The sequence below is a fragment of the Puntigrus tetrazona genome, chromosome 15 (assembly GCF_018831695.1).
Source record: "Puntigrus tetrazona isolate hp1 chromosome 15, ASM1883169v1, whole genome shotgun sequence".
In the NCBI taxonomy this organism is placed as follows: Eukaryota; Metazoa; Chordata; class Actinopteri; order Cypriniformes; family Cyprinidae; genus Puntigrus; species Puntigrus tetrazona.
Genome location: NC_056713.1, coordinates 18,427,040 through 18,450,459, shown reverse-complemented (window position 1 = coordinate 18,450,459; position 23,420 = coordinate 18,427,040). Strand labels below are relative to the sequence as shown.

Sequence of the window (23,420 nt, the reverse complement as noted above, 5' to 3'; positions counted from 1 at the left end):
CTGGCCAGAATCAACATATGTAAACAGAAATTGTGTAAATGGAAAATATGATTTTTTTTTTAGAATAACCTGCTCGCTTTGGCTAAAAACAATCTCCAGCTGGATGGGAGGAGGGTCTTAAAGCCTTCTAGGTCTCTGTCTTGGATTCTTGGAGAGCATGCTTAATGATTTGTTCATACTGGTCTCACAGACCTTTGCAGTTATCTTTTTTGTATCTTTGAATATTCAATATACAGAAATGAACAGTGTGTGTGTTTATATATTAGTGCAATGATTTTTGTGTGTACTGTGTGTATTTATAATGTATATATACACACACACACACACGTATTTATATTTTACATTCATATAATTTATATATTTGATATATAACCATATTTAAAAAATACATGCGTTTCTTTGTATATTATACATAATAAATATAGACAGTACACACACTCATATAATGTACACAAAAACTTTACATTTGGATGTAATTGATCATTTCCCAGCACTATACACCTATACACACACACACACACACACACATATATATACATTAATGCAGATATATTTTTTAATTTTTTATAATAATGTAATAGCCTATATTTCTATATATTCTATATTATCATTACAAATATATATTTAAAAATATCTAGTATTTATATAAAATTATAATTACATTTAATTAATTTTACAATTACATAGGTACTTGCTGTAAATATCCCATGTAAAAAAAAGTTACTTGTTACATTTCCATTTATTTGAATATTTTTAAGTTTAGACTAAAGCGAAGGAATCCCCGTGACACCTGAAATTAAACTAAAATGAAACTTAACTTAAATGTGATAACTTTCAAAACATTTATTCGCTTGATTAAAAAGTGACATCGATTGTTTTCAATTATTAAATATCCCATGAACCTAAAAGAATGTGTAACCATTTAATTGAGTTGTTCATACACAAATTTTAAAGCTATCAACCACACTTTACATACATATTTGCGTTGCATGTTGTACTTTTATTGTATCATCAACAAATTACCTGTCTCTGACAATGCCTGACTCATGCCGATCCACATGATATTTTGAAGAATATTGTTAACCATAACACCAACCGTAGCCACTGACTTCTATAGTATGCTAGTCAACTGTTTGGTTATAAACATTCTTCGAAACATCATCTTTTGTACTCATCAGAAATAACGTATACGGGTTTAGAACAAGAAAAGAGTGACTGTCCCTTTAAAACTCTCAAAGCTCAAATAATGTGCTTCTTCCAGCTTAGAATGGAGTCACATGAACAATGGATCTGTAGTAATGCATGCAGCTGCCACAGATGAGGTGGGCCCGCTCACTAGTAAAGGTGTGTGTGTGTGTGTGTGTGTGTGTGTGTGTGTTTGTGAGTGTTAGGGAGGGTCTCCAGGGCGTTGATGACAGATTAAACAGAAGCGGCCCACCGCGCCCCTAGCTCCCCTCCTGTCGTTCCTCACCCCTCAGCACCCTAATAGAGGCTGGCAGGCAGAAATGAGTTGCCATGGCAGAGTGTATTATTTTTGAAATGCTTTCACACGGGGCCGTCCGCAGACGCCGGGTCGTACCGCTCACTCCCGCACGCTTTAATGTCATCCGCCGGCCTTGAAATTGCTGTGTCTAATTGTTTGCCACCTGCCACCAAATGAGCTGCCAGACGTGGACAGGCTTCTTGGATCGTCTGTCAGAAGCTCGATAGATTGGGAGTGACAACATCAAAAAAAAAAAAAAAAAAAAAAAGCCTCAAACACAGGAGAGATCAGGACGACTCGTCCGTCACAGTCTTTCCGGGACTTTCCAGAGGTGAATTTTTTCGATTAATATCGAAGCTGGTTGCAGATGGGACCGCGACAATGAAGAACTTGCTTTAGTCCATTTAAGCCGAAGAAAATACGTCTTTGTTTCAATATATTTTAAAACATCAGCCCGTATGGTGACGGTGATTTAACATCAGTTTGCCATTATATTAGACCAGCACGTATTATTATTGTTATTATTGATGTTCGTTTGTGCACTAAGACGGTGTGTAATCCTAATAGCCATTTCAAATAAAACATAAACAATTTGCATTATTCATAGTCTACCCCGAGATAAATCTGTACTTTATTCAAAGTAAGTCCATTTAAAAAATCCCATTAATAAAATATGCAAGGGGTAACGCATACATCATTCACAAGCTCCTGAATAATTCATGTGGAGTGTTCATATTTTATTAGAAACCTGTTTATCAGTCTAATACTATCAACTCTACTTGTCAAATACGCAATATGAGTAATAAATACTGTACAAAAGCATTGCTTCACAAATCTTTATGTCTGAAAGTGTTGCAAACTGAGGTTCAGGATTTATATTTTACTCATATTTGACTCTACATTGGAATGTCCATGTTACACACAATGCCGATATGTTTATTTAATATTAATAGTTTTTTTCCCTATAAAATGCTTCTGAATGTTTAAATTCAACAGGGACTGTTTACTATTTCTGTATTGTAATTCCACACGGTTTTGTCTGCTGTGGTTCTCAAATGGAGTTATTTTTATAGCATGTGCCGGCAGCTGTTTGCCAAAAATAAACATATATTTACTGAGCATCAAGCTGCACGAATAAACAAACAAAAACGTAAAAGCTGTCTATACAACTTGTTAGCTGTATCTGAATGATTATGATTTTGTTATGGTAAATTTGAGGCCAAGTTTAATTTGTATTATAAATCTGATACTTTTACACTGCCAAAACAAAGGTTTAGGGTAACATTATTATTATTATTATTATTATTTATTATTATTATTATTATTATTATTATGTACTTTTACTACTACTACTTTTTATATCTACCCTTAACAACTATTACTGTTTACTATTTATTATTATTATTATGGTTATTATTATTATTATTATTATTAATAATAATAATAATAAGAAGAAGAATAAACATTTCGATTGAACATAATTGACAATAAAAACATTTGCAATCTTACAACAGATTTCAATTCCAAATTAATTCAGTTGTTTTAATTTCTAATTACTGTAGAATCCTGAATAAAATGTCTCAACCATTTTCCACCAAAAATATTTGGCACTTTTTTCAAAAATAAATAAATAAATATATATATATATATATATATATATATATATATATATATATATATATATATATATATATATATATATATATTTTTTTTTATTTATTTATTTTTGCAATAATAATTTACAATACCTTTCTTTCTTTCTTTCTTTCTTTCTTTCTTTCTTTCTTCCAAAAACTCTTACAGACCCCTGATTTTTTTACCTGTAACATATGTATTTGCATCTACCCGAATACCCCCTCCACACAACGGGACACATGCGTGATTATAAGGGCCTGTTATTCTCTGATTGTAGCGCTCAAGGGGAAGCACGTGTCACAGAACGTTTGTGCTTCCCGTCACGCCAGCGTGTTAAAGAGAGCGTGCCGCGAGGACGAGTGGCAGTCTCCCAGACAAGTGCTCTAATGGCTCCATCCTCTGTACAGTGTCTGAGGTCACCCCGAGAGGCATCAGGAGGCTTAGCAGGTGACGTTAGAACCAGCCCTGTGCTACATCACCCAAAACAAGCACATCTCTGTATCAGCCCGGCATCTCCAACCGCGTCGAGTGGTGATAAAGAAACCAGACCGATATACACCCCGACAAAATATCGTTCCATCCTCCGCAGCACTTGACTCTGTCATGTGTATAATATCAAACTAATCCTCTCCTGCTCTTCGCCGCTATCGGGCTAAGGTGGGTTTTCCGTGAATCTGCGAAGCTCCAGAATGTCTGCGAAGACATGCAGGAGATTATCGGGACGAGGTCAAGAGTTTAACGCGAACTCGTGATCCTGCTCTGCTCCGCCGCTATTTTCAGACCGTTGCTTCTCAAAACCATGTGATTTCTTTCTACATCTATAAATAAGCCGGAAAATAAAAGCGAAGGATAATTTCTTGAAGGCGTAATTGAGTTGATTAGTATATTTAGGCCCGTTTTAATGGTTTAATTTGTTTACTAGCTATATTTAGAGATTGTTTCTTTAATTAGCTTTCCAGAGATCGCAGCTGTGGCCAGTGTTGAGAGGGTCCAGGAAGGATGACGGGATGATTGCTGCTATTGAGATTGGGGCATGGGTTATTCCTGTTATATGCACTTTGTGAAGTACTGTACGTCCTGTAAGTTGAATTCAAAATGAATACGTTTTTTTAAATATTTATTTAAAAGAATGCTCTACACTTATGACATAGGATTTAGAATCATTTGCCCTCATCATAAAGGTTCAAAAAACAGAACAAGATGAAAATAAACAGCCATTAAGAATTTTAGATCGATAGACGGTGTCGTCTTGTAATGTTTTGTTTGCTATTATTCTTGTTTATTGATATAAAAAAATTTCATACAACTCTTTCTTTTTATTCTATGTTTATTTTTGCTTCAGTCCTACTCTTTTATTGAATTATTTTTTTATTTAGCCCATTATTAAACTTTATCTAATGGAATAGAATGTTTTATAGTGATGGAAACTATTTAATACCACACAATTCTACAAATCTATTACATTATATATGTGTGTATATATATATATATATACACATTAAATCACATTTGATTTAATGACTGATGAAACTTAACCAATTTTGCAATATTTTATTTAGTAAATTTTATTATTTTTATCTCCAAAAGTACTATCCATGTAGAATCCATTTAAAAGCTTCTGTTAATTTGTTAAACGGTGATTAAAGCTAAGTAATATTTATGTGTATGTGTGTGTATATATATATATATATATATATATATATATATATATATATATATATATATATATATATATATATAATTTTTTCATTATTTAATATTTTTACAATTTAAAAATATTTAATATTCATATTTAATCCAATATAGTGAGATACAATCTGCGTAGTATGAATAAGGTTTTTTAAGGTGAGAACCTCAACACCAAATTTCTGCAGCGCACCTGGAAAGTTTCTCCTGATGAATTTTGCTCCGAGTTTGACATCACGTCGAGTCACAGCAGTGGACAAACAGCAGAAAAGAGAAACATACCCAAAACCCAGCAGTCACTGCTTTGATTTTACTGTTTGTTTGTCCTGAGCTCTCGTTCTGTACAGTCGCAAGGCAAGCTCGGGCCGGCAGGAGAGCAGGATGTTTACTTTGCCTGCCGCTCTTTCCCTTGCCACTAGCAAGCCGTTCAATCCATCTGCTTTCATCCAGCCTGCCTGGACCGTTAAAAAACAGCCGTCAATCTCCCTGCAGCTTAATCAACTGATTTCGCAAGCAATCATGTATATTTATTGTTGCAGGTGCTATTTTTCTTCTTTATGCTGAATCTGGAAGCTTTTGTGGTTTGCTTGCCGTCCCTTCTGGTTTGGTCATTTGTTTTCACACCCGCCTTGCCCGGTCACAAGCACAGCTCACCAGCTGCATCAAATCCAAGATACATTTAATGAAAGATTGTTCTCTCTCTCTCTCTCTCTCGCAGGAGTGTGGTGGTACAGGCCAAGAAGCCTCTCTCGGGCCTGACGGTGAACACGGTGGGCAGTTCTGGCTCCACCAGCGCCCTGACCTCTGCTAGCACCCCAAACATCTTCGCCGCTGCTTCTTCCGCTACGCCCAAGAGTATGATCAACACTACAGGTAAGCATTACTCTGTCTCATCGTGTGTCCGTACAACCTCACCTAACCTCTTCTGGAATGTTGTAAATTACGGTAACTTTGTAAGGACAGGCTTGTAGAAATGTAGATATAATGGTCACAACTGCCCTCTGTGTTGTTAATGAGACGTTAATTTGAACGTGCCGGCGCTTAAGTGAATTTCCGCTGAAATGCACGCTCTGCTCTGCTTTTCCTAGAATAATTAAAGATGCCATTCCTGAAATGATTCGAACTCAGGAAATTAGATTTGCCGGCATCGAGAGGTTTCTCCACCAGAGGGCCCCCCTCGCTATCTATTGCTTTCTCACAGGAGATTGGAAAATAAGATCTGCGTGTTATACAGCCACGTGGAAGTTACATTTGAAGCTTGCACCCCTCAGGGTGCACACTATGAGCACTATAGATTTGGCTCTAGAGACTGGAGCTGTTATATAGACCTATACTTTACCGTGTTTGTAAGTGTGTGCATGCGGTTATTGCTGTAGGCAGGACATTCAGGCCTGGAAATTTTATATTTGATTCTGTGGGATTCATCGAGAATATCTGGAATAGTGATTCCCCCCATTTGTTTATTTTGTTATTTTCGGTGTGTTTGGGTACCTCGGCTTTGGAAGCAACCTGCTTATAGTATTTTATGTGATATCATATGTAGGCTTCAGTAACACTGCAGGACACTCGAGGCAAAAGAAGATTTTTTTTGTTTTGATTACAGTACCTCCCTATGTTTATCGCTACGTACTACAAAATTAATTGCAAAGGACATTTCATGCAATGACAAAAACCCTTTTAATGTAATGATGTAATTTAAACATGCAATTGGAATATTTAAATATTGCAGATTTATATAAAAACGATTTTTTTCACACATTTATTTTCAATATATTGTAAATATAAAATGCATTGTTGTTTTTTCTGTAATGAAAAGTAGATTTTTTAGCTTTATTTCTTTAATGATCCTTCAGCAATAATGTTTTTGCTCAAAAACCTCAACATTAGTAATATTGATCATTTTATCATTTAACATCAATTAACATTAATATTAATAAATGCTGTAGAAGTATTGTCCATTCTTATTTCATGCTAACTAATGTTGTTAATTAATGTTAACTAATAAACCTTATTGTAAAGTGTTACCTTTAGTATAAATAGGAAGTTCAGCATAATAGCATTTATTTAAATAGCAATCTTTTGTAACATTTATATACGCCTTTATTTTCACGTTTAACCATTTCAGTGTTTATTTGCCTAATAAGAAAACGAAAAAAACATGAAACATAACTGACCCCACGATACCTTGTGTTTTGAGAACAGACAAATGTATGACATTTGCCCGAAGAAAGGCTTTTATTCCCCTTTGTCCATCATAAACCTCATTGAGATCTGCTGAGCTGTGCTTCCAGCAGAATCCATCAGAATGTCCCTCTTGACGTTTCCCCTCATCTCGGTGTATTTGCTTATGGGTGGACACTCATCTCTGACACGGCGATTGATGGCTGCGTAATAGATTTCCCATTCTCAGATGTCCCGTGACAGCCCGTGGTTTCACAGGATGACAGTCCATTGCTGTGATGTATCTATCAGAAGCTCCCTGCTGCACAGGGCGCTGTGGACACTGGCTTTGACAGAGAGAGAAATAAGAGGAATGTAAGATGGTGCTTCACTTTCTCAGGGGGAGGCCAGAGTAATGGGGATGTTTTTCGAAGTTTGTGTCTCTGTAGTTATATTGTTACCTGATGAAAAACCAGAAAGGGTGTTTGATTTTAGTGCGACTGAAGGTTTAGATGACAGCTGGCGAGGATGTAAAGTGAAAAACTTCACGGCGAGTTACACCCTGTTTAAGAAAGTGTGAGAGAAATATTCATTTAAAACAATTATATATATATATATATATATATATATATTCCTCTAAAGTCAGCTTCTAATCCAAAAACTTCATTTAATCTTACATTGGTGGATTTTTCTTGTTGTGTCACAGGAGCCACAGATGCATCCACTTCCTCTTCCTCCAGCTTTGCGAATGGAGCCACCAGCAAGAATCTTCCTGCGGTTCAGACTGTGGCCCCCATGCCTGAGGACACCATGGAGAACATGAGGTGAAGTCCCAGGATGTTAGCTGAGGTCTAAGACGGCCGGGTGGAAATTCAGCTTGATGTTTATTTTCAAATCGGATGGTTTGTTGTTGTTTCAAAATATCACACCATATGAAACTTTGTGTCATTTTATGAAATGGACTGTTCTGTTTTAAGCTTAGGGATGCACAATATTATTTATTTATTTTAGAAACTGATTATACATTGACCAATAATGAACAATATATATGTGCATTTTAAAATTCTCTTTTGTGCATCCAGGCTGCATTTATTTGATAAAAAATAAAGTAAAATGGTAATACTGTAAGATGTTTTCTATTCATTTTTTTTTTTTTTTAATTTATTCCTGAATTTTCATTAGCCATTGCAGCAAACTTCAGTGTCACTTCAGAAATCTTTTTAATATTAGGATATTTTTGATTAAATAAATGGTTCCTGGAGGAGCACAAGAAACATAAAAATCATTAAAGATAATTTTTAAAATACTGTTGACTTATATATCCTGTTATAGATAGTTTCTTCAGCACTTTGCATAAAAACTATTGCCGTCGTATCCCTCCCTAATTTCTAAATGAACCAAATTGTCATGATTTTAAAATCCTTTCCTGGTAACACATTTCAATAAGGTGCCATTTTTTAAATTAAATTCATTAACATTAGCAAACAATGCACAGGAAAAACAGTGTTTAGGCTATTCATTTTTGTTAATGTTCGTTAACAACAATAAAACTGTTCCTTATTAGTTCACATTAGATTAGGTCCATTAACTAACATTAATAGCTACAACTTTTTTTTAAATGTTGGAATCAGCCTTAACTATGATTGATAAATGCTTTAGAATGCTTTATGTGATTAAAATAGTTAACCGCTTTATTGGAAAGTGTTGCTATCTAAGGGCCAGTTTATTAAAACCTGATGAACGGATAATATAATGTTGATCAGGTTGCGGGATTCATTTGAATGCTCTTCTCCCATAAAGTTACTGATCGAAATGAAAATGTAAATTCTAAAAGGTAAATAGAAAAAAGAATTTCCCACTGTGTGTTTTTAGTTATACCTGTCAGAGTTTTTTAATGAGAAATGAGGGTTTGCACTGATACAAGCTCATAGCAAAAATTTAATTTAATAATTTAGCATTTTTGACGGCTGAATAACTGACACAAAGGTACTTAATAGTGCAACTCGTTGCACTTAAATGTCAATTCCTCACAGCTTAATTTGCATAAAATTAAACATTCTACCTTCATTGAAGTCCGTACTTTATGCTGGCAGATTAATTGTTAAATTATTAATAATGAATTGAATTATTTATTAAATGTTAGTAATACTATAGCCACCATTTAAACCATTTTACAGTAATTTGTTATAGTAATTATTTATTTAGAATAATTCCAATTTTTAAAATGTTTCTGAAAAAGTCTCTTAATACTCATAAGGTTGCAAGTATTTGATAAAATGTATAGAATTTATTCCTATGATGGCAAAGCTGATTTTTTTAATCAAATGTCACATGATCCTTCAGAAATCAGCGTATATTATTTCTCCCAATAGCCCTTTAATATGATGAAACACATCCTTAAATGGCATATTGCTTTATTTGAGTGTGTCAGTGAGTGAGAAGCGTTTTCTCTGTCAGCACCTCATCAGATGCGTTCGTGTTTGTTCACCCAGCCGTGAGTTTTTATCATCACTGCCACAAGAGGGGGTCAGAACTCAGCTTTGTTTTGTTTTTCATGTTTACAGACATTGTGTCTTTCCTTTGTTTAGGGCAATGGGCGACAATCATTTCGGTTTTTTATATTGTTGCGGTTGCGACGAACAAGACACCCCGCACCTTGTATATCTCCCGTCCTCTCTCTCATTGGCCGCCGCGGGTGTTTGAGCTGTCGGAGGGGGCCGCGCGAACGCTAATGCAGAGAAATCAGTGCGCGTAGGTGTTTTGGGGAGTGTGTGGAAACCGCGCTGACCTTGGCTCCATCCTTTCACCCCGTCTAATGCTTTGTGACAGACATCTCACAGACACGCCACCGTCTGACTACACAGGAGAAAGCGTGCGCGTGCGTGTGCGGCTCTCTCTCTCTCTCTCGCTCTCCGGGGGCCTCTCACACACACACACACACACACACATATACACACTCTTTGTGGCTCCTCTGCTGCGCCAGGAATCGCAAATCAGTTGCCATGGCAGCGGTAACCGACAGCACTTACTGGGAGTGTGAAGTCAATGATGAAACTGTCTGGATGCAGAGGCTGTGATGCCTAACCCGCACTCCGAGAGACAAGAGATGGGTTTCGCTGTCGCTGCCTGCATGTGTCTCATTAGTTTTTCTTGATTTTTTTTTTTTTTTCCCACTTATTTTCCACACTTACTTTCATGACACGCAGTAGCCTTTGGTGTTGAATTTTTCACAATAAGCACACCGGAAAGGAAACGCGGTATTTTCAAAGCTTAAGATCTAATTATCGTCTGATTTGCAATTGAGACGAGCAAAGCCGAGGAAATTTGCATGCTTATACAACAAAATCCTTAGGAGTTTTGCACGGTATCTTAGCTTTAAGGTGTTACTTTGGTAACCATTTTTCAGAATACTGGCTTTTCTCAGTATTTTTATGTTATTGTAGTAAATGTAGTTTAGTAAAACTGGGCTTACTGTTAAGATCGCTGTTGTAATTGTTGTATAAAGGGTTGCACTTTATTTAAAGGTGTCTTTGTTACTGTGTAATTATACATTTAATTACAGAGTAATATTGATTAACTATATGTACATGCTGTATGGTTAGAGTTAAGATTAGGGTTTGGTTTATAAGTTCATCAAAGTAGTAAGTCGAGAAATCTTAAAATAAAGTGTTTCCAAAAAGTACTTTTTCTGTGTAAAATTGAGTTTGAGTCAATATCTAACAAATAATGGACTGCTGTTTTTTTTTGCAAATTATAAAAATATATATTTTTTTTAACCCTGTTACACTCCTTTAGACACATTTATCTGGTTTTATGCATAATAGCTAAATAACATTTTGATCTTAAAAAAATCTTAAAAGTATTATTGTAGAAAAATATAAATTGAACCCTTGAAAATTAGTTCAAAAAATCAATAACCTTATTTAATAATTTAGTACTTTATTTAAAAACTTAATACCATACAAGTATTGTATTTTTTCACTATTCAAAAAAAGATTAATTCTAACAAGTTAGCTTTCATACTGTAATTTTACTGTAGAATTACCGTAAAAATGAACGATAAAGTTTAATCTTTGTACCTTAACTTCTCTGTTTTGGTTTCTTAGCTCAGTTTATTTAGCTTATTGTCAGGACCCCAGGCCAATGCCATAAGCAAGAACAGCTTCCAGTGTGTTTTCAGAACCACTAACATGCTTGTTTTTTAGTGGAGTTGGAGTAGTTCTCTTTTTTTTTCTGTAAGCTGGTGTTGTGCTTTGTGTTTGTTGTCGGCTGTTCAATCTGAAGTTATCTGCAGCTGGTTATTAAGCATTGGCTTGATATATAGTGGTGTATTAGTTTGCCATGTTGCTAGTTAAGTGAAATTTCATGGTAACAGTTCTTGGCTTGGTCTTGATATAACCTTTTTTCTACCTACAGTATCACCACTAAACTGGAGCGAGCTCTGGAGAAGGTGGCCCCATTACTGAGGGAGATCTTCGTGGACTTTGCACCTTTCCTCTCTCGTACCCTATTGGGCAGTCATGGTCAGGAGTTGCTCATTGAAGGTACTGATGCTAAATGATTCCCCTCTCTCTCTTCATCTGTTTCTGTTTTGCACATTATCGTGTATTACATGGTCATACAGGTACAGGAGGGTGAAGTTTGTTTTATAATTGAATGTTTTTTACCAGAATAATGTACTTTTAACACTGTGTATGTTGATGTACTGTGTGTGTATATTTATGTTTAAACACCCACAGTTTAAAGGTACATTAAAATGTATATTTGGATGAACAGGCAATGTAAAAAAAAAAAATATATATATATATATATATATATATATATATATATATATATATATATATATATATACACACACCACCAAGCTTTACTTCACAGGAATAAATTACAGTTTAAAATATATTAAAATAGAAAACAATTATTTTCAAAAGTAACAATGTTAATAAATGTTACCATATTTTAAAATACATCTTTTGGTGAGCATAAGAGAACCCAAAGATTTCAATATTATTTTTATGTTTACCTATTGTTTTATTTGGTAAAGTTTCCCCTTACATCTGAGGTGCATAAAGCTACCTTTTGGAGTTCACTTCCCTTTCTCTAGCTGGCTGTGATGGGCCACACACACATACTCACACACGCTTTCTCTCTTGCCTTTTGGCTCACATGGCAAGGCAACCTCTCTTTGAATGGGAACCCACACTCCAGGCTCTGTTTTGTGGCTTTTTTACCTTTCAGCCTCAGTGCCAAATCATAGTGTACATCCCCCTCACCACTCAAAGCTAGTTTGTTCCGACTAATGTAGCTCCGCATTACGGCACGCTGGAAATATGTGTGTCTACAGCTCAGGCAGCCATTTCATGAAATAAATACTCAGAAACACGTTCTGCTCTGGATTCGAGCTCTGCTTTTTATGAATTATAACAGCCAGTTTTCTGTCTTTAACTTCGTATTCGTACTTAATCCTTTCCACATTAGGCAGCATCACAGTTTCGGTTGCCTGCTGAAAACAGGCGTAAGGTGACAATTTCATGACCTTTCTAGTGAAATCCAGTCAGTGTTTTGCTCTCAGATGTTGTAGTTGCGGACTCTACCAGAAGGGGCAAACTAGACCTTGCTAAACCTGTCAAACCTTGACCCCACGGTTTGGTAGGATTTAATTTCCCTAAGCAAATCCAGTGTGATTACTAGGGCATTGCTATGAGGTTGCAAAAATGTGCTGGGTGGTTTTTAGCCCATTGCTATGCGGTTTGTCGGAGCCTAAACAAATTTAAAGAAATAGCTCACCCAAAAATTTAAATAGTGGCATTATTTTCTTACCCTCATGTTGTTTCTAACCTGTTTGACTCTGTATTTCTGTGAAATTTAAAAGAAAATGTTATATACATTAAATAATGTTGCATAAATTATTCATATCCAAAGGTTTGATCCATTGACAGGGATTTAAACTCATGGCATGGTCTCAAAAATGTATCGCTGAAATAGATTGTAAATATCAGCAATATACTATATATATAAAATAAATATTATGTGGGTGTGGGTGGACGTATGTTCATGCAACTTTGATTTACATTTAGCCCAAATGTATTTTAAGAGTATAAATTATTCTCAAATACATTTTGTAATATATTTTTACATTTAAATATAGCCAAAAAGAATATGGCATGCAGTAAAAGTCAGTGGGGTCCACTGATATTTGAAAACCAAGGTTCTTTAAAATATCCTTTGTGTTCTGCAGGTTTGCAGTGACATGAGAGTGAATTAATAGTATTATCATAGTATTCTCTTTCTACCCCTTTAAGGCTTCCTCTGACAATCCAGTCCTCACTACTGTGCTTGTGCATTGCCATTGCCATTGCCATCCTCCCCAAACAAACCCTAATCCCACATAACGGCAACTTCCTCAAAGATGACTCTTTACCCCTGCGTTCATTTGTCCAGTATGTTAACACCATCCCATGACCAGAAGAAGTGATATCTGTTTTCCCACCTCATTCCCTTCCTCTCTTCCTTAACCTCTCACAGCTGAAATACTGTTCGCTCGGCGCAAAGGCGCCCTATTTACCCATAATTACCCTTCATCCATCACTCGGCCCGGCACTAAGGGTCAAGCCCCGGCCCGGCCTCCCTCCAGAAACTTGTTCACTGGGGGCAATTATGCCCCGCTCTCCGTCGGGCAGCCTCTCGACACTTGGAGTATGAGTGCGAGGCCCCTGGGCGGAACACTGCACTTTTTGTGAGAGCCGACCGCCCAACTCTGCGACGCTTCGGCCCTCTGACAATGTCACATTCACACCAGCGAGGCTTAACTGGAAAGCTCGGTGACTTGCTGTTTAAATAGAATGCATTTAGTTTGTCCAGCAGCGTGATCCAGAGGTCAAGCCCATCACCTGACTGAAGAGAGGAACCCCGGTGGGGAATTGCCGGGTGTATGGCCTCATCTCACCCTCATCAATGACACAGAGAGATTGTTGGGACTTAAACTCTTGGCCTCTGAAATATTACGGTCATAACTTCACGGACTGAATGGTTTAGGAGCGATCATTCATGGTGAAAGGATGTTTAAGTGGGTAACGAGACAAATGGTGCTCTCAGACAGAAGTGAGCTGAATGTAAAGCTCAGTTTATAGCACCGTTTTACAGCATATTGTGTGTGTGTGCGGATTTAATTATTGGGATTTACAGTTTTAAAAAGAATTTCTGGTGAAAATGAGTGCTTGCAAAATCATCTGCCACAAATGTGGGGTGGTTGCCAGGACATAGATCTGAGGTTGCTAAGGTGTTCGGGGTGGAGACTCGTGTACTTTTTGGTGGTTGGTGGTGAGGTGTTAGCTAACAGTAAACTGCTGGTTGCGTATAAAATTTTAATCTGTCACATGATGTGTGACCCATGTTTGCATACTTGTAAAACTTCCACACACTCTACTGGTTAAGCCTCATTTGCATGTCTCATAAGTGTGTCTTCTTCTGTTGGATTGCATCTTGGAGGGCTGAATCACAGTCTTGCTCTACAACGCTACACTAGTTAAATGATGTTATTGCAGCCCCTTACATGAAGTTGTATGAGATCAAATGTTTATTTGAGAACAAAATGAAGACCCTTATTTATCAGCTGGGGTCATGTTCGTATCATTTGAAGCTGCATTACAACTGCAATTTGGACCCTTTGGCCATCACTGAAGTCCATTATATGGAGAAAAGTCTGGAAACTGAAATGATCAGGAAATGAAATGATCAGGAAATGCATTAAGTGAACTCATCATTTAATGCAGTTGCTAGAGTTTTCTATTTTGTTGGATGATATTCTCCTCATAATAAAATTATTTTTTTCTGCTTTTCTGCCACCATATGAAAAACCTCAATCTAACCGGTCAGAAAACTCACACATCCACTTAACAATGCAAGCAATTGAAGCTACAATCTGTGCAGGTCTAGTTACATGGCAAAGCAGAATTTTTAGGCGTTCTGTGTAAATATAAGAATTAGTGATAATGACCCAATAGTCTATAGACGCGAAATAACCTTTCATTACTTCCACAAAGTTTCATTAAACCACATTCATACTGAGCTATTTCTCTCTTTCTCTCTCCGTCTCCCTCATCTTTCTCTCATTAGAGTCCTGTCTCTCTGACTCTACTGGCTCATGCAAACAAGGGCATCAGCTATGTGCTGTGTTTCTATGTTAATGCAGGTGTGCCTGTGTGAGTGTGTGCGTGTTTGAGAGAGAAAGTTTGTCTTATATGTCTGGCAATAATTGCACATGTCATTTACAATTACCTTGTTTATCAGTGAGGTTAACCAACTGTGCTTTATATTCAATGAACAACAGGCTTTTCATTTAAAACAGCATATTTTACTGAAACATCATCTGATTTCAAGAGAATGGTGCCTGTATGCACCCATGTATTCAAATTCCAGCCCTCGCGATTCTGGAAGATGTATTGTTCTATCTGTATCAGTGGCGTCCTTATTCTAGCAAGGTTTGAGAAGTATGCAAGCAGGACCATGGCCTTGGCTTTTGATCTAACACTGGCATGCAGCAGATGGCCTCTGACCTCTCGAGAGACCTTATTATTGACCCTGCGAGCTGTTAGCCGTAACGCACTGACGACAAGAGACGTTCAGTCTCAGCTTAAAACATAACTCATCAGAATTGGTCTGGATGATTGCGTGACATTAAATGGTTGCATTTTGGATGGCCTGCTCTTGACTAACCCTTGCAGATGCATAACATGCATAGTTATGATAGGTCATAGCGAATGTAAAAACAAACAACCTCTGAGGTTTGTTTTGCTTTAGCGTGTGTTTATGAACTTGTTGAGAAGAATGATTCGTTTTTGTCTTCTTTTTTTTCTCTTTTAGGTCTGGTGTGCATGAAGTCGAGCACATCTGTAGTGGAGCTGGTTATGTTGTTATGCTCTCAGGTGAGGTATCTCTCTCTTTTTTTGGTTTTGTTTCTCATTGTAATGCTGCATGACACATTGTCTATTGGTAACAGTCTGAACATGTTGCTTAAAGGAATAGTTCACCCAAAAATGAAAATTTGGTCATCATTTACTCACCCTTTGTAGTTACAAACCTATAGGAAGATATTTAAAAAAAAAAAAATCTTCCTATAGGTTTTGGGTCATCATTGACTTCCATAGTATTTTTTTTTCTTACTATGGAAGCCAGTGTTGACTAAAATAGCCTGGTTATCTTTTTTTTTTTAATATATTATTTGTGTTTCATCTTTGGACCTACTTGAGAGTGATTAAATGATGACAGATTTTTCCTTTTTGGGTGAACTATATTATATTTATCTGAATGACAGAAAGCAATACACATACATGACTCTCCAGTAAAATATGTCAAATCAGACAGGTCACAGAAAAAAAGTTATCCCCTTATTTACTCACCCTCAAGCCATTCTTGGTGTATATGATATATGTCCATATATAAAACTATATGCACTAATCTCTGACATCCACGAAAGAGAAATATTAAAAGATTGTGATATAATCCTTGAGGAGAGCGGTTTTCTGTCCTTTAACAAATTAAACATTACTTCCTTTGCTCCTGCATAATCTCAATGGAGCTTATGCTATGATGGATGGAGAGATGGATGCACATTGGAATTTGAATTTTATTGGAATTTGAATTTCATATCTCAGCTATAACTCAGACCTTCTTTTAATATAACTCATCATATTCATCCGATTGAAGAAAGTCCTGTACACATAGAAAAACTATTTTTGGTAGAACTATCCCTTTAAGTATAATAGTTATAGATTGTAACCCTGTAAAACGTATGAAATATTAGTCAGAAATATATACAGAAATTTTTTTGGGACAACCTATTTTTTTACAGTTTTACTTTGAGTATCATATACATCAGGCTTTTAGGAATCTTATACTATAATATAGTAAAAATAAAAAGCTCACACAGTATTTTAAGAGGAAAAGCCTCCTCACAGACCCAGATATCATCAAGGGATACGATCAAGATGCATTTTTTAGATTAAAATGTTGTTCCTGGAACACATAATATAAAATTTAGAAACATATAATATAAAACTTCAATTGTAACTACATATCTTTCAATAGTATGACTGCTTTTGATGATATTTAAATGCTTTGTAGAGCAAATGTCTGTAGCATCATATTTGGTAGGTATATTTTAACATGAATTTAAATTTTTTAATGGAATAAAAAATATGGATAATCTTAAATTGCTTCAGTCCAGTAAATCCTGTTTTTCATCACATATGTACACACATATAATACAGTAGGCATTATAGGGTTAAATTATTCCTACCTTTTCCCACATTTTTCCTTCTTGGACTGAAAGTAGTGTAACCCCAGCTCATGTAAACACACCGCAGTCGTCTTCCCTTTAAATCCCAGTGACATATTACAGCTCGCTGACCTTCGGAGTCCCTTGTTAAGCCTTCCCTTTCAAAGGGGTCAGGGTCCCGATGTTGTAGTCAGAGCGGGAGATATTTAACATACCTTCTGTCAGCCCATCACTCTTGCGCCGGGAGCCCATAAGGAAGCCATTACCTCAGCATCTCTTGCTCCGAATCCAGCCGGTCGGAGAGCTCGACGGGGCGGGAGCTTTAAGTCGTTGAATGGCACCTCTGACTCTATGAAGTCCATACCACTAACCTCGAGACTCCAGAGTCGAGCTGTACATTTGCTCTTAGTTTTTCCTGACAAAGGTGGCGTCCTCCAGACTGTGTGGCGCTCAGGATGCGTCCTGCTGTTCTGCTCTTCTCCTTTTGAAGATTTCAGATGTCCTTTTCCTGGTTGCATTGAAGGTTTTTTTTTTTTTTTTTTTTTTTTTTTGGCTCGTATCTGTTTTATGCCGTCTGCCCGCTTTGTTGCCACTTGGATTTATTGTAGAGTGAAGCATCACATTGAGACTCAAGCTCCTGGTTTTCTCTTCCTCCGCCCCTGTTAGACATATAATGTTACCAGAGCTCCAAGAGCTCTTGCCATTAGAAGCTCTCTGGGTAAAAACAGCCTGATATATCGATTACCCAAAGAGGGAATGAAACCAGAGCCTGGGCCCAAAACGGCTTTCAGACGCAGGAAAGTCTCTTTGGAGCCAAAGCCTTCATAACCGACTGGCTGTAGGATCTGATTTAGAACATGTTGCCCAAACCAGAGGACTTGAAAACAAAAGACTTGATTCTTTAGATCAGTCGTGCTGCTTAATATTATTTTTTGTTTGTTTTTTAGAAGCGTAGATTTTTTTTTCAGAATTCTTTTGATAAATAGAAAGTTCAAAAGAACAGCATTTATTTGAAATGTATTTTGTAACAAATAGTCAAGAAACATGTATTATTCTTATTTTTTGTAATTTTTTATTAATACATTTTATTCTTTAATGAATAACAACAGATTTTTAACCCCTGAGAATTTTTTGATGCCTGAAAAGTGTAAAAGAACAACACTTATTTGAAATAGAAATCTATTTTGTGACAATACATCAATGTTTTGGATTATTTATATATATATATTTATATATATATTTACACACACACACACATTATTACTAGTCAAAAATTGAAAACAGTAGATTTTCATATTTTTTTATAAGACAATAAGATTTTGATTTCATTTCATAAAAGGCAGGAAAATGTCATATTGTGAAATATTAATTAAATATTATTATTATTATTATTAAATATTAATTAAATGTAATATTGTAAAATAACAATTTTCTATTAATCTAATTTATTCCTGTCATGCATAGCTGAATTTTCAGCATCATTACACCCGTCTTCAGTGTCACATGATCCTTTAGAAATCATTCTGAAATGCCTGGAAGGACTATTGGAACCTTTTTGATTTCTTGAATGATTAAAACATTAAAAAGAAGAGCACTTATTTTAAATAGAGTTTTTAACAATGTGCACAACAATTCAAAAGTTTGGGGTCAGTAAATTTGTATTCTTTGAGCATATTAGAATGATTTCTAAAGGATCATGTGATACGTTAGACTGGAGTAATGAGCGATGGAAATTCAGCTTTGCATAATAGAAATAAACAATATTTTAAATGGTAAAATGTCACAATATTACTTTTTTCCTGTATTTTTAATCAAATAAATGCAATTTTAATAAACATAAGAAGCATCTTTAAAAAATATTAAAAATGTTACTGTTTCCAAACTTTTAACGGGTAGTGTGTGTGTGTGTGTGTGTGTGTGTGTGTGTGTGTGTGTGTGTGTGTGTGTGCGTGCGTGCGTGTGTGTGTGTGTGCGTGTGTATAGTGAGAGAGAGAGAGAGATAGAAAGATGATGATTACAATTGCAGTGTTGTCTGTCACCTTATTGTGTGAGTGAAAAAATTAACTAGAAACTTTTCAGCGCTTAATAATAAATAATCAGTGCTGGGCAACAATGAATTGTGATTAATGGCATCCAAAAAAACAACATTTTTGGGAGCTGTCTCTTTAATAAACACCGACCGCAGCGCTACGAATCATGTCCTTGCTGCGAGTCCAACAACCTCGAGCCTTTCCCCTTTTCATCTCCGCACTAATGCACCCAGACAGCAGGACGTTCACCGCCCGCGACCTTACGACCCGCTCCGTTTCGCGAACTGTCACTTTTATGAATAAATTAGCGATAATCATCTTGCGCTTTTTTATTTATGCCTCCTAATCACTGTTATTCATCCACGGCCTCCGACAGCCGGTGTCTCCATCCAGTCAAGTGGCAGCGGGTGCCGCAGAGGTCAGCCGGGTCTGTTTCGTGTAGCAGCTTAAACATACATAAAGGATCTAGCGTGGAGCCGGAGAGATTTACCGATGGACGGCCTCCAGATGTCGGGAGCAGCGCTGAGCAGATAAAAGCAAAGCGCTCCCTCTGTCTCTTGACAGGTTGGATTGAGATGCTGCAAATTCTCAAGAGCCATTAAAGTTTGTGGGTTACAAAGCTGGGGGAAGGAGAACAAAAAAAAAAAAAAAAAAACTGGCTGGCTGAGGTGCACAGCTCAAGCGCGAGTGCTACAACTACAATTTTTTTCCTCCCACGGTTTTTGTGGTGCACATTTTTGGCTAATGACTGCGTTCTCAGCTGAGTACGTTTTGGCAGGCAGCTTTGACAGGAGTGCTTGACAGCTGTGACTGGAATTTGGAGGCGGAGGTTAAAAGATGATTGGAGCTTGAGTGAAATTAAGTTCTTGGCTTTGAAAAAGTATGCAGTCAAGTTTTCAGTCAAGCAAGGAGGTGACTTGTCAGACAGTGCAGTCGTGATCATGAGAGATGAGAGAACCGATCGGCTCGTGCGCGAAAAAAGGGAATTTTTCTCCGATTTTCATCCCGTTACGTGAATAAAGAAAGCGCATAAACAACGCAAGTAGAAATAGAAATGAAAAAATCCAATAAAAATCCAATAAAAAGGTCAAAGGTGAATTACTCATTTAGTTTGAGGTGAAACAAATGAAATATAAAGGGCATATATAAGTACAAACACCTATTTAAACTAATCTAAAAATATCTAAAAAATCTGAAAATGATTTACTCTTTCTTTCTTTCTTTCTTTCTTTCTTAATAGTAGCATTTCTATTTAAATAACACTGTTTATATATTATTTATTTTATATTTTGTATTTAGAATGAATTTAATTCATTATTGCATGTAATATATATATATATTTATATGAATTAACTTTATATGTATATATATAAGGATATCAATTAATATCAATTAAAATCCCAATTATTATAGTAATACTTTCTATTCAATATTTTATATAGTTATGTTTTGTTTATTTTTATGTAACATATATAATTATTATTATTTGGTATTACATGTATATATATATATATATTTTTTTTTGTTAACATTTTATAATTTATTGACTATATTAATTATTTACTATTACTATTCATTAATTCATTCATTCATGCATTCATCTTCCATATACGTTATTTATTTTATTTTTTTATATTTATTTGTGTAAATTTTTGTTCCATTTTTCTCTTTTCCGTGGACCCCCTTACGGCCCCTTGGGGCTCCTCGGACCCTGTGCTAAAATGCAAGATAAACTCTCTGCATCAGCTCAGTGTGTCGGCTTTCCCCAGCATAAGTCCCTCGCTGGAGATGGCAGGCCGGAAGTGATCTTCTCTTTTACATAAGGGATCGCATTACCTCCTTCTGGAGGTACATGTCATCGCTAATGCACATCACATGGACGGCATACTCGTCTGAGCCCCCAAAATCCCCTCACAATCACACTCACCTCCCGCTGGGGATCCTCAATCTCCAGCATGAATAGAAGGAGAAAAAAGGAATGTGTTACAGCGCTAGTGCGAAGGCTACTTGAGAAGAGACAGCGAGCTGGGACTTGGCTCGGGGTCTTGGCTGATGTCATTTTCTTTTGGCAGGCCGGTGTGCCCCACATCTGCATCTATTTCCTTATTTATTTTTGTCACGTGGGTGCTGCTCTACTTGAGCGGAGGCTAGTGAAGAAGCACTGAGCTGAGGACAGCCGATCCCAGGCGACGAAGCGCCTGACTGCTGAGTAGATAATGAATGGTGGACGAGAAGTAGAGAGAGGGAGGCATACTGGGTCAGTTACAACATTTGGAGGCCAGATGCGCCTTAGTGTTGTCTCTTTCTGCCTCAGTGAGGGGTAGTGAGGATGCTCACCAGTGTGTGTGATTATTTCATATATATATATATATATATATATATATATATATATATATATATATATATATATATGTATATGTTTTTTTAACAGTCTATTCATTTTGCCGGTTGCGCTCTGTAGTTTTACAGTGGCTCCAAAAGTATTTTTAATTTCAGTAATTAAAAATGCTGCTATCTTTTGCTGACTTTTTTATTTCTAGGAATATTATCTAGTAAATCCACAATGCAAGTTCATTTGCGTGCTTTATATAATCAAAATAAGTGGTGTTTCATTAACAATATTATTTTTTGCAAAAAATAAGTTTATAGTCTATAATCCTGACTCTTTGAAAGTTAGAATGATGAAATGATGTTTGTTCTCGTAAACTGATTCAACGTGACAGTAAACATTTTTTTCTTTTTACAATTTCCAATGTAAACCATTCAATTAAATTAAAACTAATTCTGTATAATTCTGTTCTTTTAAAGTTTCTCTTGCTCCAAAAATTCTGCAAAGAATATTACTTTTTACCATTTATAAATGATCATATTTATAATTAAATTTTGATTATATATAATTATATAAATATATGTTAAACATATATCTATCAATCTGTTGTTTTGAATCCCTTTCAAAAACATTAAGAGAGAGTGTGTGTTTGTGTGTGTAATTATTGATAAAATTAAGATATGAATTTTTTTGGAAATAAATGGGCTGCGGAAAATAATGATAAAGATGATTATTTGGAAGCCAGACTTATTGGTTCTTGCCGTAGAATTCATACAGCCGTTCTTTTTTTTCTGGAGCCAGTTAAATAGAAGAAATAGCAAAAATGGCTCAGGAAAGTGTGGTTAGTTTTGACATTTCACAGTTAAAATCTTTCAAGTCCAAAATTCTTTTTTGAGCTGTATATTACCGATTAAAACCACCCGACCGCCGAAAGGCCGTATTTCCCAGCATTCCCTGTCATCACTGACTAAATAAAGCTTTATTTATAGAGAACCTATAAAAAATACCGTTTACAGAGGGCTTTACAGAAAGCGTGAATGTCTAAATATGAAACTGGGGACTAAAACAATTAAAAGATTGCTCTGTATAAACCGCTTGGAGCATAATTATTCTGAGGGCATCGTTCACATCCATCCTGAGCGGCTCTTCTCTCTCCACGGGACGGGGGAATATTTTTGAGGCCCCTTTTTGAGAATGCCCTCTTTCCTTTTGAACTTCAACCCATCTCTTCCCTCCCGAACTCGTACCTTAGAGAGCAACAGAGGAGAATTTCCCATAGTGAGAAGCACGACTGCCTTTTAATCATCTCCAGACCCGCGCCGTGTGTGTGTGTGTGAGAGACAGCAGAGGAAGGGGAGCCCGGGAAACGGGGGAGAGGGAGGGCGTGAGACGCTCCCTAAGGCCTCAAAAGAGCTGGAGGCGAGGCGAGGGGGCCGGTCTCTAGACGGAGGTCTTCGGTGATCTGTCACTGGGTGCTCACAGGGAGGAAATGGCTGTGTTTAAGGGGCAAGAGGATACAGTTTCATTCAGCAATTACATCTCTCCTGTGTTTACGGATCTTTGCGCGGAGGAAGAAAAGATGCTTGCACACGCACAGGGCCCAGTTCCAGGCTTTTTATGGCTTTGGCTCTCGATCGCGTAGACTGGATGTGACCTCAAAGCCATCTTTGCTTTCTCAAATACATAGCAATCCAATTTGCTTGCGATCACTATCGCTAGATGTTTCATTTAGGCTTAACATGAGACTTTAGGAGAGAGATTTTTTGGTGTGCGGATCAGCCAGTGATTTTTTTATTTATTTTTTTGCAGATGTTCTTAAAT

At 36.4% G+C, this 23,420-nt stretch overlaps 1 protein-coding gene and 1 long non-coding RNA gene across 17 annotated transcripts in view; one reads left to right on the top strand and one right to left on the bottom strand.

The window, feature by feature from the left end:
- The window catches only part of nbeab (neurobeachin b), a 242,452-nt gene that overhangs the window by 107,573 nt on the left and 111,459 nt on the right, over nucleotides 1-23,420 (top strand). For all 16 annotated transcript variants that reach the window (XM_043258653.1, XM_043258656.1, XM_043258668.1 and 13 more), the window contains 4 exons: nucleotides 5,523-5,677; nucleotides 7,671-7,788; nucleotides 11,381-11,508; nucleotides 15,827-15,888. In XM_043258653.1, coding sequence (XP_043114588.1) covers nucleotides 5,523-5,677; nucleotides 7,671-7,788; nucleotides 11,381-11,508; nucleotides 15,827-15,888 — 463 coding nt within the window. The remainder of the gene's footprint in view (nucleotides 1-5,522; nucleotides 5,678-7,670; nucleotides 7,789-11,380; nucleotides 11,509-15,826; nucleotides 15,889-23,420) is intronic.
- Nucleotides 7,047-7,765, bottom strand: LOC122358786. Its single transcript, XR_006252642.1, has 3 exons — nucleotides 7,642-7,765; nucleotides 7,426-7,526; nucleotides 7,047-7,311 (listed from the first exon to the last, which is right to left on the bottom strand). It is a non-coding gene; the product is annotated as an uncharacterized LOC122358786 (long non-coding RNA).